The 17,400-nt window shown below is 39.6% G+C and overlaps 1 protein-coding gene across 2 annotated transcripts; it reads left to right on the top strand.

The window, feature by feature from the left end:
* The first annotated feature begins 3,616 nt into the window (after window positions 1–3,616).
* Window positions 3,617–16,987, top strand: LOC138139240 (peroxidase-like). Of its 2 annotated transcripts, XM_069059448.1 has the most exons (9): window positions 3,617–4,021; window positions 6,066–6,089; window positions 6,147–6,290; window positions 10,404–10,681; window positions 13,065–13,191; window positions 13,623–13,831; window positions 13,880–14,118; window positions 14,166–14,877; window positions 14,927–16,987. In XM_069059448.1, exons 4-9 carry the CDS (start codon window positions 10,420–10,422, stop codon window positions 16,768–16,770), a joined length of 3,393 nt encoding a protein of 1,130 aa, XP_068915549.1. In that variant the 5' UTR covers window positions 3,617–4,021; window positions 6,066–6,089; window positions 6,147–6,290; window positions 10,404–10,419; the 3' UTR covers window positions 16,771–16,987. The 2 variants fall into 2 exon arrangements, with proteins under 2 accessions (XP_068915549.1, XP_068915548.1); XM_069059447.1 differs by lacking the exons at window positions 3,617–4,021; window positions 6,066–6,089; window positions 6,147–6,290 and adding an exon at window positions 10,194–10,351.
* Window positions 16,988–17,400: the final 413 nt, after the last annotated feature.

Here is a 17,400-nt window from a genome sequence, read left to right as displayed (position 1 = left end):
ATTTATGGGACTGCGGTACCGAGATTAAAAATGCGGAAGTCGGACACTTCGTCGAGAGCCGTCGAAGCGACGCCAGCGAAGCGCCTTTTAGAGTTCGTGGTCGAGTGACCCCTCGCACTATAGAGGTAATTATCGTTCAATTTTGAATTCATTTCACTAAGACCATGTATTAGGGGTGGTTCGATCCAGTTTAGAGTCAATCCCGTTTGGATGAATTGATCCAGTACCGTATCGCAACTCTAGAGTACCGAAAATTTTTGAGTAAAGGAGTGCCGGAAGGACTTCGATTTAGCGCCAAGAACCCCCTTTTTCGCTGAAAGGGATCGTTCGCAGGGCGATCCGTAGCCAGATCGTTCGCAGGGCGATTCGTAGCCAGATCGTTCGCAGGGCGATTCGTAGCCAGATCGTTCGCAGGGCGATTCGTAGCCAGATCGTTCGCAGGGCGATTCGTAGCCAGATCGTTCGCAGAGGCGACCATTTTGGAGAACATCGTTCGCAGAGGCGATCGTTTATTTTGAGCACCGTATCGCCAAGGTCACACCGCAAGTCAAAAGGACGCTATTCGAGGAGACAACAGACCCGTCATAAAGCTAAGTCGCCATATTTTTTTACCGCGGCATTGCAAAATTTAGGAACGCCTCGAATTTCTCGCTTCTCGCTTTCATAATTTTTGTATGTTCACAAAAATTTTTTTGAAACTTTGCAAATGTTTAGAATTTTTTTGTAAGAACCTTTTCATTCAATCTCCAGTGTCAACTTAAAGAAATTTCAGTCAAATTTAACGTTTCGGAACTTCACCGATTTAAACTTTCCTATCAGGATCAATTTTAATTTTTTGTCAAGGTGACACCCCAATCTTGACCTTGGGTTTCATTAAGTTTACATTTAACAATTAGCTCGATCAGAAGGAAGTCTAAGTTCGGGAGGTTCCTCATCAGGAATCAAAACATCTTTTATTTCGTCGAAGAATATCATGTTTAGTTTAAGATTCGGTCACATGTGAAAGAAAAGCTTTTCTGGTTACGACCAAAGTAGATATTAAGGCCACCAAAAAGTACTGGTTCCGCATCTTTCAATTTTCATCTAGTAGTTACAAGCGAACCATTATCGCATTCGTGTGAACCAGTACCGAACCACCAAATACTGTTCTGTGGATAATTTTGCAGTAACCGAATAAACCAAAATTTGTTTAACGATCAGAAAGCGTTTGCTTTTACTTACCTTCGACGAGTAAGATCTGAGCACTTGTCCCGGCAGCTGGACAAGCAACAACCAGCTCAAGACAATAGCTGCCTGGCGCCCATTTTTTAAAAATCCGAACCCACGCCCTCTGCCCCGAAAAACCCCCTGGGAGCCCGGAGCTGTCACTGGCCAACTTTTGGTCACAAATGTCATCTCAAAATTTGGTTAGATAGTCACAGATTTAAAAAATTTCCCTGTCTAATTATGCCCACGTCAACAAAGTGACAAAAAAATGAGAAAAAAATGACAATTAAAGTCATACAACATGAAATATAGATTATGCTATTTACGACTGTTTTACAATGGAGCATTTTCGATTGCGTCAAAGAATGACCTTGCCGACCAAAATTTATTGCTCCCGACTGTACGTAAAAATTAATGCGACATGATGCTCCCGTACACTTTGGAATAAATTTTGATTTAGATTTATTTCAAATTGTCAAAATGGTTGCCGGCCATGTTCTATTGAATCAGTTGTCAACAATGTGGAAGTTTGGCAACGTCGTTCAGAAGTTCGACACGCTAAAATCTTTTCCATTCTTTTCTTCAGGTATTTGATTCACTTGTGTCGTTTTCCAGTTCACTGTTTTTTAGTTTGCAAATTGTCTTTTACGCAGATATTGACCTCGTCGACAGCTGTTTAGTCGAGGTCATACAATGTTGTCACATCTATTTCACGTACCTAAATGTCAACTCTAATCCAATAAGTCTTAATTTTTAATTACTTAAATATTTAAAAGTTCAATTATGCGACAATGTGATAAGTACAAATAAGGATTGATTACTACGGTGCTGAGTCAAAACACAAAAATAAATATCTCATAAAAAATCACCTAAAGAAGTAGTTGTCATGATCTTTTAACTACAGTACGACTTAAATTCATAGCTATCTTTGTTAAAAAAAATGTTTTTATCTATAGTAATGTCAACAAGAAATTACTCCCTAGGATTTAGGGATATTCCTTACTAGGTATAACCATAATTTTGGTTAGATTGGAGGCTATAAACCATTCACGATTATTTCAAATTCGGACTATCTATGAAAATCTGACATTTTAGTTGGCAGTATTGTGATTTGTCTTAATAAATCTATTTTAGGTTATAATTCAACCGAACACTGCTCCCAAGTTGTTAATTTTTTAAATAATTGAACGCATTAGGAACAATAATCGTAAAATTGAAATGAAACATACATATTTGTAGGGCAGTTCTGGGTAAATTCTTATTAACTAAATTAATGACGGAATTGACAACAATGCGAATATTTAAAAACGAAACGTCATATGACAGGACCTGACGCCAATCTAACAAAAAAATATCGCGGCCTACTGCGTGTTTAAAATAATCGTGAACGGCATATATGTGGTTTCTGGTGACAAACAAAAGATAAAGTAACCATATCAAAAATTTAAAAGGCAGCGAATTCCTTGCAACAGTTGCAAATGGCTAATTTCTCGCTAACTGATAGGTGTTTTTTTGTTTCACAAGGAGTTTTGGTTTCTGGCGGCATATTTAGTTGGACTTGCGCAAAGAATCTCTCAATTGATAGTAACCAACCTTAGGTATTTAAAATTACTTTTGAAAATTCTATCGGGTGTTTTTTTTTTAATTTCACCTCATAGTACGCGTTGAAGAGTCGATTGTGAACGCACTATACAGGTTACGGATCAAGGAGCAGCTGTTTAAATCTTCCGTTTTACACGAGTGGCGCGTTCACAATCGACTCTTCAACGCCTACTTTGAGGTGAAATTTAAAAAAACACCCGTTATAAATTAACAATTAAAATTTATCGATTTTATTATCTCTTCTTTCGTTTTCAGTTCCGTCCCAACTTCCATTTTTGATTTTTTTTAACATTATCTTGGTCAATTTTTTGTCCAAAACTGTCATTACGTTTGCTTTGATGGGTCAAGTTTTTGAAGTGATTGTTCTAATTTTTTCCCGTCCAGATCTAAAGGACACTCGTTAGCAGTTTTTGCGTGAAAGCATTTGCCGAAGCAATTTCCTCGCGTAAAAACTTTCAAATTAGCTTGGATAGTTGGTGAACCACGACCACTCATCTCCTAGTTGTCCACTAGTACCAACCGGATGTTCTGTAATTAGTACTGTTATCCATCCTTCTGGTTGGTAGGTACAGTTGGACGTCCGAAAACCGTAACTGTCGAAACTTTTTGTGATACCCCTGCGCCCATCAAGCATAACCACTAGCCCAGTTAGATGGGCTAATGCTGCAGTGACCAACGAGCAAACTCAACTAAACTCATTATTATTTATTACACCGCGGTCGACTGTGCAATCCATTAAATGGTGGGAGTACTGACCCAGCGCTAGCTAACCCCATGACCCACTTCGGCTCGATCCGCGAACGCGTCATTTCTTCACGCACTTCATCCAGAAGCTCGTTTAGCAAATTTCGGTGCTTCGAAGCCGTTTTGGTTCGCGGTGGTGGTAGCGGTTTTTGGCAGTTCGGCGCGCCGCAGGGTTCCGCGTCCGGTCCGTTTCTGCACCTTGCGCCTGAACCTTTCACCTCTGAAAAATAGAGAGTGCACAAAAGCGAAGAATGGACCCACGGGTGATCGAGTGTATTCGAAATATCGCAGACTAGACACAGCTGTTGTACGCACAGAGTGGTACCAGTTCATTCAGTCAGTGTGTCGGTAGTACCGCCTCATTCTCCATACTCCAATACTCGCTATCCTGTCCCTGTTACACATCTCTTGTTGTTGCTGCTGCTGTTGACATGTTGTGCTAGCTCTTTCGACACACCACTGATAACACGTAAGTAAACGATAAGAGTTTCGTCACTGTTACCTCAACAATTGTCCTAATCATGCACATTACGCGCATACATTATGCAAATGCAATCGTCCGGTTTTATTGTTCGCTGCAGGAATTTCATTTCTTCCATTTTAACATTATCATTTCGCGTGTCTTACCTATCAATTCGGTCGCATTTTTCCGCCTCCGTTGCCTCTAATTGTGTAACTAGTGAAATTTTTGTCAATTTACCATTTTGACGTTACAACCTCATTCCATACATCATATCAATGCGCCCATCCGCACTTTCTTTCACCGGTAATTGCTAAGCGAATTAGGAAAATTGCAATGAATGGGCATTTTGTCAAAGTGACCTTCTTGAGAGATATTCGAAAGTTATTTACGAGATGCACTTGATCCATCTAGTTCACGGCGCACCTACCCGCTATAAAAATGTGATGACAATTTATTATTTGAAAGTAGACACTTATTCTTACACTTTCCAATGGGGCTTTAATTTAGATCAGATCGTCTCTAGTTGGAACAAACCTGAAAGTTACAGGTCATTGGGTTTAGAAATCACGATGGTAGGTACCAGATTGGGGCGTTTTGTCCATTAGGTATTACACTACGCTGCACACCGTTAGTTTACATTTATTGCAGGTTTTTCTAATGAGTATTTTTAGGTCTTATTCTCAGTCGAAACTTACATCTTTTAACCTAAATTGAAAAGTCTTATTTCTAACTAGATCCAAGATGGCGATGGACAAAATTTTTGGAAAATATCCATTTTCAAAATAAAATAAAAATAAGAATTTTCTGATGAAACGTCATTGCTGTTTCTTGGTGTCAACAAAATGTTTATTTTTCCTTAAAATCAGTATTTCAAAAATTAGAAAATATGTAATAAATTTTCAAAAAATAGCATTTTTGGTTTTTTGTAGTGACAAAATTAAAAAATATTATATTAAAAGATACAGGTGATACTTATTTAACGGTTTAGCAAAATGTCTTTCTGGTCTTTGTAAATTTTTTAAAAATAGACAGAATTTTTTTTTTTGGAAATTTAACAGCAGAAGTACTGATCCTGTATATAAGTATTTAAGGTTAAAATATTTAGTAACAATATTTACAGGAGTAAATTAAACATTTTTTCCTCAACATTTTCTTCTTATTTTGATTTAATTAATTAATTTAAATAAAAAGAAGAATAAATACATTTTCAAAAATATTCACAAAAACATTTTTTTTTTCCAAGAAAGTATGTTCCCTTGTTTGCGGTTTCCTTGTTTTAAAGCATATTTCCTATAGGTTACTTTTGCATTGACGAGCCTAGTAGCTCGTGGTTAAAATTTTGCCGCGCATTTCAGGGACACCTGTATATAACATTTTTTTACTATTTTCAAAATTAAACATGCCACCCTGTATATTGTCATATCAAATCAGGCATTTTATTTTTATTTATCAAAATCCAATTGTTTACCAAGTCATCTCAAGTCATCTAAAGCTTTTTTAAGCTTTATTCACACTGTAAATAAATATATTTTTTTTTTTAATCTTTTTACGGTGTTTGATTCATGGTTCTGGGGGGGCAGGACCTGTAATACATTTGGCTAATTGAATTAAATTAGAAATCTGGCATCGCGGCCCGGTCTTAATTACAATTCAAGAAAATATTCGAACACGTTCGGAAGTGGAGCAGCTCCAAAAACTAATTTATCGAATAACTTTTATTTTTTCTTGTCCCGTTACCCACGACTTACCTATCGAATTAATTCAGCAAATAATGTTTTCATGGGTTTACACTTCTTTCACTTTTTCATTTTTACCTTGTTTGCTGACTTTCTAGTAGCCGCCTCGCAACTGACACTCTTCTCTGGCGGAAATGTGGATCAAAACGTAAAAATCCGCGTGCGCGGAGCCACCGAAACTGAAAAATATTTAGACGTAAACGCGACAATAAAATAAAAAATGCGACTGTAATTCACTCGGAACGCGTTTCGGTCCTGCATCTTCATTATTGAACGAGGGGAGCGCAATTCTCTAGTGGCCCGTTTTGTTTCAGCACGAATGAAGATGCCTGAAAACTGTAAGTCTTGCACGTTGAGAGACGCGAACAATAACACTTATCCCGCCCCCATAACAGGCAGCATAACCGACAGAAACCACCCCCAGGCAAGCAAGCAGCGCAATATACAGGTCACCGCCAAGGTACTCTTCGGCTCGGTGCACGCCATCAGCAGGCTCAAGCAGGAGGAGAAGGCGGCGAAGGAGAACAAAAGGATATAAAGTGAGTGAAAATAATGTTTTTTCAAAAATCATTCTCTCATGTGTTTATTCGTTGTTGTCTAATTTGTGGATGCTACAAACAAGTGGATCACATTCTCCCCTCCTGCTTCTCAATATCGTATATTATTATTATTATTTTGCAAATTTTCCGTTTTCTCCTCGATTGTTGCCGCGATTTCTAATTGTGTTGTGTGTCATTATTTCGAGCTTCATTTTGCTTTCTCTCGATATCGGCCCCGCACGGGTCAAACAACTTTCTTCGCACTTGTCCAGATTAACCTTGATTTTGTGAAACTGACCTTAAACCCTTGGAAAAATTTTGTCTTATTCTTGTGCTTTCTAAATATAATGACGGTTTGATCACGATACTGATCGGATGGGATGCAGATTACTTTCAGCGTCGCATATCATTTTCTTCATCAATAAGTACTAGATGAAGATTTGCTGACACATTTAGTACATTTTGTACTAAAATAAATTCAGCAGTTGTTGGACTTGAACGTCCTCTCTATCAGCAGAAAACGTCAAACACCTAAAACTTGTCAGGTTGTTTAATTGGACATTATCATATAGTTTACTAGACATACCAACCCTAAGACAAAAATTTCAATTTTTATTATGTTATACAGTAATACAAGGTGTCTTAGCTAAGACTTTCGAGCCTAATAAATCAGTTATTTTCCAGCGTATTTTTGTGAAATTTAAAATGCAGATATTTTAGACGGTGAAGAATAAAATCCCATTAATGCAATCACCCAAGTCTTAAAAACGTAATTTTTACATGCCTTTTTAAAATGTTGAATCAATTAAGATTTACATAAAAAATTGATCGTCAATAAAAAATGCTGTAGGGAAAAACTCGTCCTTGAAAGACGTCTTGTTTGCAAGAAAAAAGCAAAAAACTGTGTTAAACGTGGCTGCAAATGCAAAAACGCAGACGCGTATGAAACAAACGCGCAATTTTGCAGAATTTTGGTCATCCCTTTTCGCAGAAGCGCAGGTGACATATTTGACGTTTATCTTGCTAACCTTACAAACTTACAAACTTACAAAGTTAAAGACAACATTTGGACGTAATTTATTATACTTCCATAAAGGACTAAAACACGATCGGGATATTTTAGCAAGGCAATTTAGTTCACGTACGCTTCCTGTGACTTAAAATAAATTGACGACTCTCTTAACTTTACATTTTGTAAAGCCTACATTTGGATAGTGTTCCACGAGAAAATGAACCGTGTCATTGAAGTTCTTACGACACTCTCCATAGGCAATTTTTTTTTTTTCAACAATATTGTAATTTCTGCCGCTGTAGTCTATTTTTAGAGTATTTTCAATAAATTTGCACAATTTGACGTTTCTAATAAAGCGCGCCCAATTTTGACAGACTTTAAAGGGTGTACAAAATGTTTCTTTGCAATTAATCATCAATTGTTTCAAAAGATAACTGCTCAAATACATTCAAATTTTACATTAAATTTTTAACGACAAAATCTAATCTTTTCGTTGAATCAGACAAGTAATTTACTTAATTGTTTGTGTAGACCCCTATTTTTTAATGTTTAACGATAATAATAATAATAATAATCGCGCATAATTTTCGATAAAGGAAACATGTGTTCAAATTACATTTTTTAGCTTGAGGTAATTTTATTATTACTAATTGAACCTTCACGGTCTAAAATATCTGCATTTTAAATTTCATAAAAATCCGTTGGCAAATAACCGAGATATTAGGCTCGAAAGTCTTAGCTGAGACACTCTGTATAACCAATGCAAAATTAATGCAACCTCATATTTTAGAAAATTCGCTCATTCATAATAAATCAAAGTTAGAAATTTTAATAAGGAAAATTATTTTGTTTAAATATCGCAAATCACGTAAAAATTAACAGAGAATGGTGTTACCGTTCACTTTGACATGAATATCGATTTACAATTATTATAAATTGTCGGAACCGTTGCCGGACATGTTCTACATCAGCTGTCAACAACGTGGAAGTCTGGCAACGTCGCGTTCAGAGATGACAAACAAAAATATTTTCTTTCCCTTTCTTCTTTTGTTGGATTCATTTATATTGTTTTTTCACTTCACCATTCTTTATTTTGCAAATTGTGCCGAAATTATTCTTTTATGCAACCACCTGAAAATTATCAAATGTTTAATTGGACATTGAGATGGTTCCATCGCTTGACATACCTAAGACAAAAACCTGAATTTTTATTACATTATACAGTAATATCGAGCACATAAAAATTCATTCACTACAACCTCACATTTTTACAAGATTTGGTCACAATAAACACAAAATACATATTTTAAAATGTGAAAATTATATTGTTTTAGGGCCAGTTTACAGAAGCGAAATTAAGTTAATCGTAATCAAATGCGGGATCAACTGAACACGTGATCAGATTGAACCAATCGAAGTTTCGGATTCGTGGGTTAATCGTGCATTAAAATTTAATTCGAATTAAATATTTAATTCTCTTTCTTTAAACTGGCCCTAAATGTAGTAAATTGCAAAAAAAATTAACGGAGAATGGTGTTACCGTTCACTTTGGCATGACTATCGATTTACAACTTTTAAACTTGTCGGCCATATTCTATTCAATCAGCTGTCAACAACGAGGAAGTCTGGCAACATTGCGCTCGAATATTTGACAGACAAAAATCTTTTTGTTTCGTTTCTTCTGTTATCGGGTTCACTTATGTTGTTTTCCCGCTACATTACTCTTTGTTTTGCAAATTTTGCATAAAACAGAGATTGTTAATTTTTTCTATTCATTTCTTGAAACACTTGCCTAAGACAAAAATCTGATTTTGTTATCATATCATACAGTAACACCCACTGGATAAAAATTAGCGGAGAAACTCACTGCAACCTCATATTTTACAAGATTTAGTCATAAATAATGCCAATATAGAAATTAAAAAACTTTAAAACTTGGAAATCATGTAAAAATTAACGGAGAACGGTGTTACCGTTCACTTTGCCATGAATATCGATTATCGATTTACAATTATTATAATTTGTCGGAACCGTTTCTGACCATATTCTACTCGATCAGCTGTCACCAATGTGGTTTGGCAACGTCGCATTCGAACACTCGACAGGCGCAAATCTTTTCTTTTCCTTTCTTCTCTAATTAAATTCACTGATTGCTTGCCTTTCCACTTCACTATCTCTTGTTTGCCATTATGCCAAAATAGTTCATTGTTTGTTCCATTTCTTCAAACACTTTTTAACGGTTTGACACCGTCAACAGTTATTTTTACTCGTAGCCACGCAATGTTGCCATAAATATTTCACACAAACGTCAACTCCAGTCAAATCATTTATACATATTTTGAAGTATATTATGAATTTTATACAAATATTGTGGCGAATTCTTTCAAAATCACTTGACATAATATGCAACCCCTTCGACACAATGGATCAACCTCCATCTCAAAATCAAATTGTAACTTTTGGTCGCTAGTTGTCACCCTTATCTGACCCAAAACCAAATGACATTAAAAATCTCTGGTGGACCATTTATCATTTTTGATAAAGACAAAGCATGACTCTTAATTAACACTTGTGTGCCTTTACAGTTTACATCATTTGTTACTTTCATTTTTTGCCCCCTTCTTCCACTCGTCTTAATTGGCGAAATGGGCGACACTTGCGATAATTTATTCGCATGAGAGTGCACAACACGTTGAGTTTCTAACGCCTAAAAAGGCCACAACAACCAGGATCCATAATTTTTGCCGGCACCTGTCTCTTGCCTAAATTATGCGTTGACCACCTGCCCCGCAACCACCTCTGTAAAAAAGTGCGACCGGTCGCAACCTAACCGAGGACAAAGAAAACCATCCGACTCCCACAGAAGCGATTACTCCTCACGACACTGGTCCGAAAAGCGGCTACGCAAAAAAGACCAAAGCGACCTCCAGCTATATAAATTAACAATCATAACTGTATTCCTCAATAAGAACTCGCCATCTTCTCGCAGTTCAGTTTTCAGCCTGACACATCACACATGAGTGCGCGTCCGACTTTCCCGGAAAATGAGGTGCGGAAAGCCGCGTCAGGGGAGCGTGTCGTAATCGTCTTCCTTCTTGCAGGTCTAAGCGATGGACGATGGTGATCGTGACGGTGATACTGACGACGACGACGACGCAACCGCATGACAAAGACGACGATGACGACGACCTACATAACGCGACCAAACTCGACGAGGAAAGTGACCATTTCGAGGGGACGAACAACACAAAGGACGAAAACGAAAGGCGATTGTTCGGTGAAGAGACGAAGAAGAGGGAGCTGGAGGACGCGGTGGAGTACGGGCTGAGGGCCATGCAGGAGCTGCTGGAGGTGAAGGAGCCCAGATGGTACAAGATGGGTGAGTGAATGTCGCATTTACAAATTCTGCAATAAAAACGCAAGATCTGGCTTTGTTAGACATATTTTTATGGAATGGAGATTTTCCACTTATAATTTTGGTGTAGGTACTTATACTACTGTTTAAGGTAAATTGATGTGACTAATTGGTTGCCTAAATGAACAGGGGTTTTATATAATGGAATTTAAAATAAAAAAGTGTCGCAAATAATTCATATTAAATGACTCCACAATAAATTTCATCTGATCGATCGATTAAAATTGTATTAAAAATGACAAGACTATAATATAGGACAAAAACAACTCCTCTGTTTTTGTTCAGCATAATTTGGTTAGTGCAAGTGTACCAGAGTGTGAAATAAAGTTTCCCAAACTATATAATAAAGTACATTATTTCATACTGTGAAAAAAATCTTCACTTTAATAGTTATTTACACAATTAGTGGGATAAAAGCAATATTACAGGATTCGAGTGTGAAGATTGCAGATGACGAGGGCGTTAGCCCGAGTTCATCTGTAATCACACGAGTTTCCTGTAATATGCTTTAGCCCACGTGTTATGTACAAAATTTTATCTAAGACCGCCCCGAAATAAAAAAAAAAGGTAAATCTAATTTATTTCCGCCAGTTTCATTACACCACTCAGTGGAATAATGACTTACTTATCCCACTGAGTGGGGTAATGAAGCTCACTTATCCCACTGAGTGGAGTAATGCAATGCGCCCGGTAATGAAGTTCCTTATTCCACTCAAATGAGTGGGATAAGTGTCATTTATCCCACGGGATTAGATAAATACATAAAATTGATTAAGACAGATACTTTTTTAATGGCCATACTAAAAGAAACTCTTTCATTGCTTTAAGTGCCAGGAGTGAAATGTCAAATATCACATTTACAGTTTAAAACTAGAAACTGAGAGACCGCAAATCTATTCGTATGTACAGACAGCTCTGAAAAACATTTTCAACTCTGTACGAAGCTAGTAATAAATTTTTATTTTTTTGTCTTTTTCTCTTCCCCTGATGTGTAATATGCAATTTGCCAACGTTTTTCTAAATTTTGTATTGTGTTCCACATTTCTTCTTTTGGTTAACACTATCAAGAAAAATGATACAAAACATAAAAAAGGATGAGATACAGTCGCGAGCAATAAATTTTGGTCGTCAAGGTCATTCTTTGACGCAATCGAAAATGCTCCATTGTAAATCAGTCGTAAATATCATAACCTATTATCATGTAGTATGACATTAATTGTCATTTTTTTCTCAATTTTTTGACACTTTGTTGACGTGGGCATAATCAGGCAGGGAAATTTTTTAAATTTGTGACAATCTAACCAAATTTTGAAATGACATTGACGACCAAAATTTATTGCTCGCGACAGTACATGTTGTTTATCTTTTTTATAAGCTCAGTTTCTTATTATGTATTTCATAAAAATCTAGTTCTCATCAGATGAAATCTAATTTTCAATTCAGGCTCTTAGCTCAACCTCTCTGTAGATATCTGCAACTGATTTTTTTTTTGTACAGAGTGTGTAGATTTATTTGCTTTGTCAAAATGTCAAATTTTCGATTTTTTTTTTTTGTAAGCAAAACAAGAAAATTCTTTAAATGAACTAATCTTCGATTTTTTCTTCATTCGGAATACCCTTTTCACATATTAAAGCTACAGCAACATCGCATTTTACGTTGAAAATATACGTGGCAACGCTGTTGAATTTTGATCTATGAAAACTTGAGTTAATTTTTTTAATTGTTCCACACACCGTGTCAAGGCTGATTTTAATTTTTTTTGTTAAGAAAATTGCTTTCTTTTCACGTTATTACATTAAATTTAAATTTTTACTTAGTAACACGAGACAATGCGGCAAAATGAAACTGTCATTTCGGTAACTTTCGGCCAACTTGTATCAGCGTCAGTTATTAATTGGGACTCTAGGGATATTTATTGTTTAACCAAAACAAGTCAGCAGGTGGTGGATCTTTGACATGTCAACAAACTATCCATTTTATTCAAATGAGCCGAAATTATTCCTTGAACAGCACCATAATAACAGAAGGAGGACACTTTCCTCAATAATTATTAGTCAATACTCCCATTTACAACAATAAAGGAAAATGGAGGGGATGCCGGTGCCAAACGCAACCCATGCTTTTTTATCTCTATTTGTACACTTCTTTCTTTGTTTGCCGTTTCTTATTTAAATAAAACGAGATTATCTGCACAAGAGTGCAAGCGGTCCACTTTCATCTCTTCACACGTACTCGTCAAACACCATTTCTAATAATAAATTCATGCGTACCAAGAGGAACCCAAATGTGGGCCACTTTCACTGTGCCTTATCAAAATAAATTATTTCGGAATCGATCGCCTTTGCAGGCCTCTACTTGGAGCAGAACGAGCCGGCCAGTCACGTGGCAAACTTCGGGGCCCCCGTCAAGAAAGCCCTGGAGCTGTCGAAATTCGGCTACGCGTCCATCGAAGCGGCGAAGAAGATAGCGACCAGGTGGGTACTTTTGGCAAATTTGCCTAGGCAAATAGACCGGAGACGAGTTTTCCGCTCGACTTGCGACTGACATAACGCGAAGACGAATTTGTCAAATCGAAGAAAGTTGTGGTTTGGGCCGTGACTGAACGAATTGGAATTAATTATTCATGGGAAGTGTCCAAATCGCACTCTGCTTCTGTCACTCGTTATGTAAATCGATCCCGGCGATTGTTAACCGCAACAGTAGCAATTTTCCTTGTAAAGAAACCCGCAAGAAAAGAAAGCGTCGCGTCTTCCGACCCTCTTCCTGCTACAACTAAACAAACTTCTTCGTTTCTTTACCGGTGATGGGTGGGAACGATTTCTATCGACGAGTGGGGACGCTTCTTATACTTGGATTTTGTGTATCGCGATCAGTCTATCGGTCGCACTCAAAGCTGATCTTTCAGCTATCCCGAAAGCGTGAGTCGCCAGGCGGGCTTGAGCTTCGACACCAGACTCCCCCAGGATGAGTGTCCCCTGCGGGGGCTCCCCAGGTGCCCCGGAGCATCGCGCCGCTACCGCACCGCCGACGGGACCTGCAACAACTTCAACAGACCCTGGCGGGGGTCGTCGCTCCTCCCCATGCAGAGATTTTTGCCGCCCGCGTTCGCCGACGGTGAGTCTCCCACCCCCGCCGAGCCCGAATAGCCACGGTTGGTTGCAGGGGTGCAAGAGGTGCGGCGGTCGGTCTTCAACAAGAAGCTGCCCTCAGCTAGAGACGTGAGCGTGCGGGTCCACCGCGACAAGAACTTGGAGTTGTCGAATGTCAACTTGATGTTCATGCAGTGGGGGCAGCTGATGGACCACGACCTCGTCTCCACAGTCAAGTCGAGGAGCTTCAACGGGTCCGTCCCCAGGTGCTGCCACCGAGGGGGACAAGCCCTGCTGCCTCCAGAACTCACGGTAAGACTCCACCCTCTTCGAATCTTCGGTCTGATTCCTTTGTGCAGCATCCTAGCTGTCTCCCGATTGAAGTGAGCCCCGACGACTGGTTCTTGGCCCCTTTGGGGATCCGCTGCATCGAGTTTATAAGAAGCGCCCCCTCGACTAGAATCGATTGTGACTTGGGCTACCGCGAACAGATCAATCAAGCCACTTCTTTTCTCGACGCCTCTACTGTCTATGGAAGCGACATCGAGACCGCCGACTCCATGAGGACGTTCCGCAAGGGGAAGCTTCACTACGGGAGACCCCAAGGTCGCGAACCCCTGCGACCTCCAGATCCTCCGGGAGGAGATATTTGCCGTTCGGGAGCTCTGAGCAGTGATTGCCTCCAAGGAGGAGACGGTAGACTCAGCGAACAACCAGGCCTCACAGCGCTTCACACCGTTTGGTTGAGGTACCACAACAGAATCGCCACGATTTTGAGCCAACTGAACCGACACTGGAGCGACGAGAAGGTTTACCAAGAAACCAGAAGAATTGTGATCGCGCTGTTCCAACACATCACATATCGCGAGTTTCTGCCAATCGTTTTGGGCCAAGAGGTGATGGACTTGTTCGAGTTGAATCTAGAGAGAAAAGGGTACTACTCAGGTTTCGACAAGAGAGTCAATCCAGCGATTGCCAATTCCTTCGGTACTGCAGCGTTCAGATTTGGGCACAGTCTGGTCCAGAACTCTTTTGTTAGATTCGACACCCAACACAGGCCTATCTTTAACAGTAATTACTCGTCGACGAGGTAGTACTAGTGTTAACAAGTCTCTTGCAGATGTGTCTCTCCACGAGGAGGAAGAAAACGCCGAAAACATTTGGAGTTTTGGTTCTTTGGACCGAATACTGATCGGCTTCTGCAACCAACCGAGTCAAAGACGTGACGAGTTCATCTGCGACGAGCTCACCAACCACCTCTTCCAGTCCAGAGGTTTCCCCTTCGGCATGGACCTCGCCGCCATCAACATCCAGCGAGGCCGCGACCACGGCCTTCCGAGCTACACCTCCTGGAGGGAGCCTTGCGGTCTGAGCCCCATCAAGAACTGGAAAGACCTGGAGCGCATCATGAACCCCGACACCGTTCACCGCCTCCGCACGCTCTACGACCACGTCAACGACGTCGACTTGTTCCCGGGGGGCCTCGCCGAGAAGCCCGTCCGCGGGGGAATCGTCGGCCCCACGTTCGCCTGCATCATAGCCCAACAGTTCCTCAACTTGCGAAAAGGGGACAGGTTTTGGTACGAAAACGGCGACTTCGAGTCGAGTTTTACTCCAGCGCAGCTCCAACAAATCCGTCACGTCACTCTGGCGCACGTCCTTTGCCAGAGTCTGACGGAGATCGAGACCATCCAACCGTTTGTTTTTCTCGCAGCAGATCCAGTCAGGAACTCGAGGTTGTCTTGTGACAGTCCTGTCATCAATAATTTTGATCTGTCGCCTTGGATCGAGCAGGATTTGAACGAGGTAAGGCGGAGGAGTGACAGGCAGAGGAAGAAGAAGAGGAAGGTGAAGAGGAGGACGACTACGAGGAAGCCCAAGCCGAAAAGTCCCACTCCTGTCAAGGTGAAGGTTAGGAACGTGACGACTCATACAGTGCAAGTGGAGACCAAGCAAACGTACAATACCAACAGTTATGTAGTTAATGACATACCACAAAGACCGACTTTTGACAGTTACAATGACAGACGAACAACAATAAATGACGTGACTTACTTGTTTGGGGTGGTGGAAAACACCACTCCTAGTCCTAGACCCACTCCTAAACCTTTCGAGGTGAATATCAAGATCCAGTACTACCCTCCCTCCACTCAAAGACCTCCCACTACCAAAAAAAGACGTACCAGACCCCCTCTTGACAATTACGAATCGACACGACCTTACTATGACGCAACAACCAGACCATCGAACCTTTACAGTGACGACTTTTCTGTTTACAAACCGACGTACGTAGCCAGACCCCAAATCGACAACTTTTACGGTACTAGATACCAAGACCAAGAATTCACATCGACCAAACGACCCTACGTCTACAGACCAAACTCTAACAAATACATTTACACGACCAAAGCACCTTCAAACTACTACAACTTCAACAAACAGTCGCAGTACGACTTAGACAGAGACGATTCTTACGACAAACTTTACGCCGACGTTTACTCCTCCAACACTAGATTCGGACAAGAACAAGACGACCTTCCCAGACCGATTAAGTACGTGAGTGGACACGTGGAGAAGCTCTCCACCGACGACTCCCACGACAAATTCGATTTTTACGCGAAGAACAAGCAACCGACCAAGTTTGTCAAGATCTCGAGTGTTAAAGGACAGGAGTTTCTGGATCCGAATGGGGCTACTGTGCACTTGCACGTGGCGCAAAGAGAGGGAGATTTGGAGCTCGAGGAGGGTGACGGGGAGGATGTCAGGTTGGTTGAGCTCGAGGTGGTACCAGGGGAGACCAAGTGGTTGGTTTATAACGCCACAGAAGAAGTGATGGAGTTGATGGAAATTCCTGACGTCAATATGAACGTGTCGTGTTCGAACGAGCTACCACGACCCTTCAACGGTACTTTTCTCAAACGTAACGCGACAGTACTATCTGCACATAATTTGACAAAGACTTGACACGACGATTTGACGTACACTGTTTTTATTCAATTTTTGGCAAAGATGACTGAAAATTCTTTATTTAGGTACCGGCTAGAATACTGCCATAATGGGTGATATGTTTTTATTTGTACTTTCACATTTTAGCTATTAATTTATTGACATTTCTGTATTTATTGTTTTGTTTCAATATTTTAGATACGATATCATAATAAAACATTTTTATATTTGTAAATGTTGTTTCTTTCCGCCAATTTTGATGTCTAACTTTTTAGTACTGCCCCTAGAACTATCAAAAAACCTCTACATCTAATTAAAACGTCAAAAACGTCATAAAATTTAATTGTCACATATGCAACCGACAATACACGTGAAATGAAAATCTGGTCGTCTGTCGCGAGCAATAAATTTTGGTCGACAATGTCATTTCAAAATTTGGTTACGTTGTCACAAATTTAAAAATTTTCCCTGCCTGATTATGCCCATGTCAACAAAGTGTCAAAAAATGAGAAAAAATGACAATGTCATGCAACACGATGATAGGTTATGATATTTATGACTGCTTTACAACGGAGCATTTTCGATTGCGTCAGAGAATGACCTTGACGACTAAAATTTATTGCTCGCGACTATACCTACATGTAATAT

This window comes from Tenebrio molitor, chromosome 9 (assembly GCF_963966145.1).
Source record: "Tenebrio molitor chromosome 9, icTenMoli1.1, whole genome shotgun sequence".
NCBI classification, from domain to species: domain Eukaryota; kingdom Metazoa; phylum Arthropoda; class Insecta; order Coleoptera; family Tenebrionidae; genus Tenebrio; species Tenebrio molitor.
The sequence above is the reverse complement of the archived record's forward strand: the minus strand, read 5'-3'. Positions and strand labels throughout refer to the sequence as shown.

Coding starts and splice junctions, on each gene's coding strand:
- LOC138139240 (XM_069059447.1), top strand. Junction 13,832..13,879: donor GCCGCCCGCGTTCGCCGACG/GTGAGTCTCCCA, acceptor GGTTGGTTGCAG/GGGTGCAAGAGGTGCGGCGG. Junction 14,878..14,926: donor ACACAGGCCTATCTTTAACA/GTAATTACTCGT, acceptor AGTCTCTTGCAG/ATGTGTCTCTCCACGAGGAG.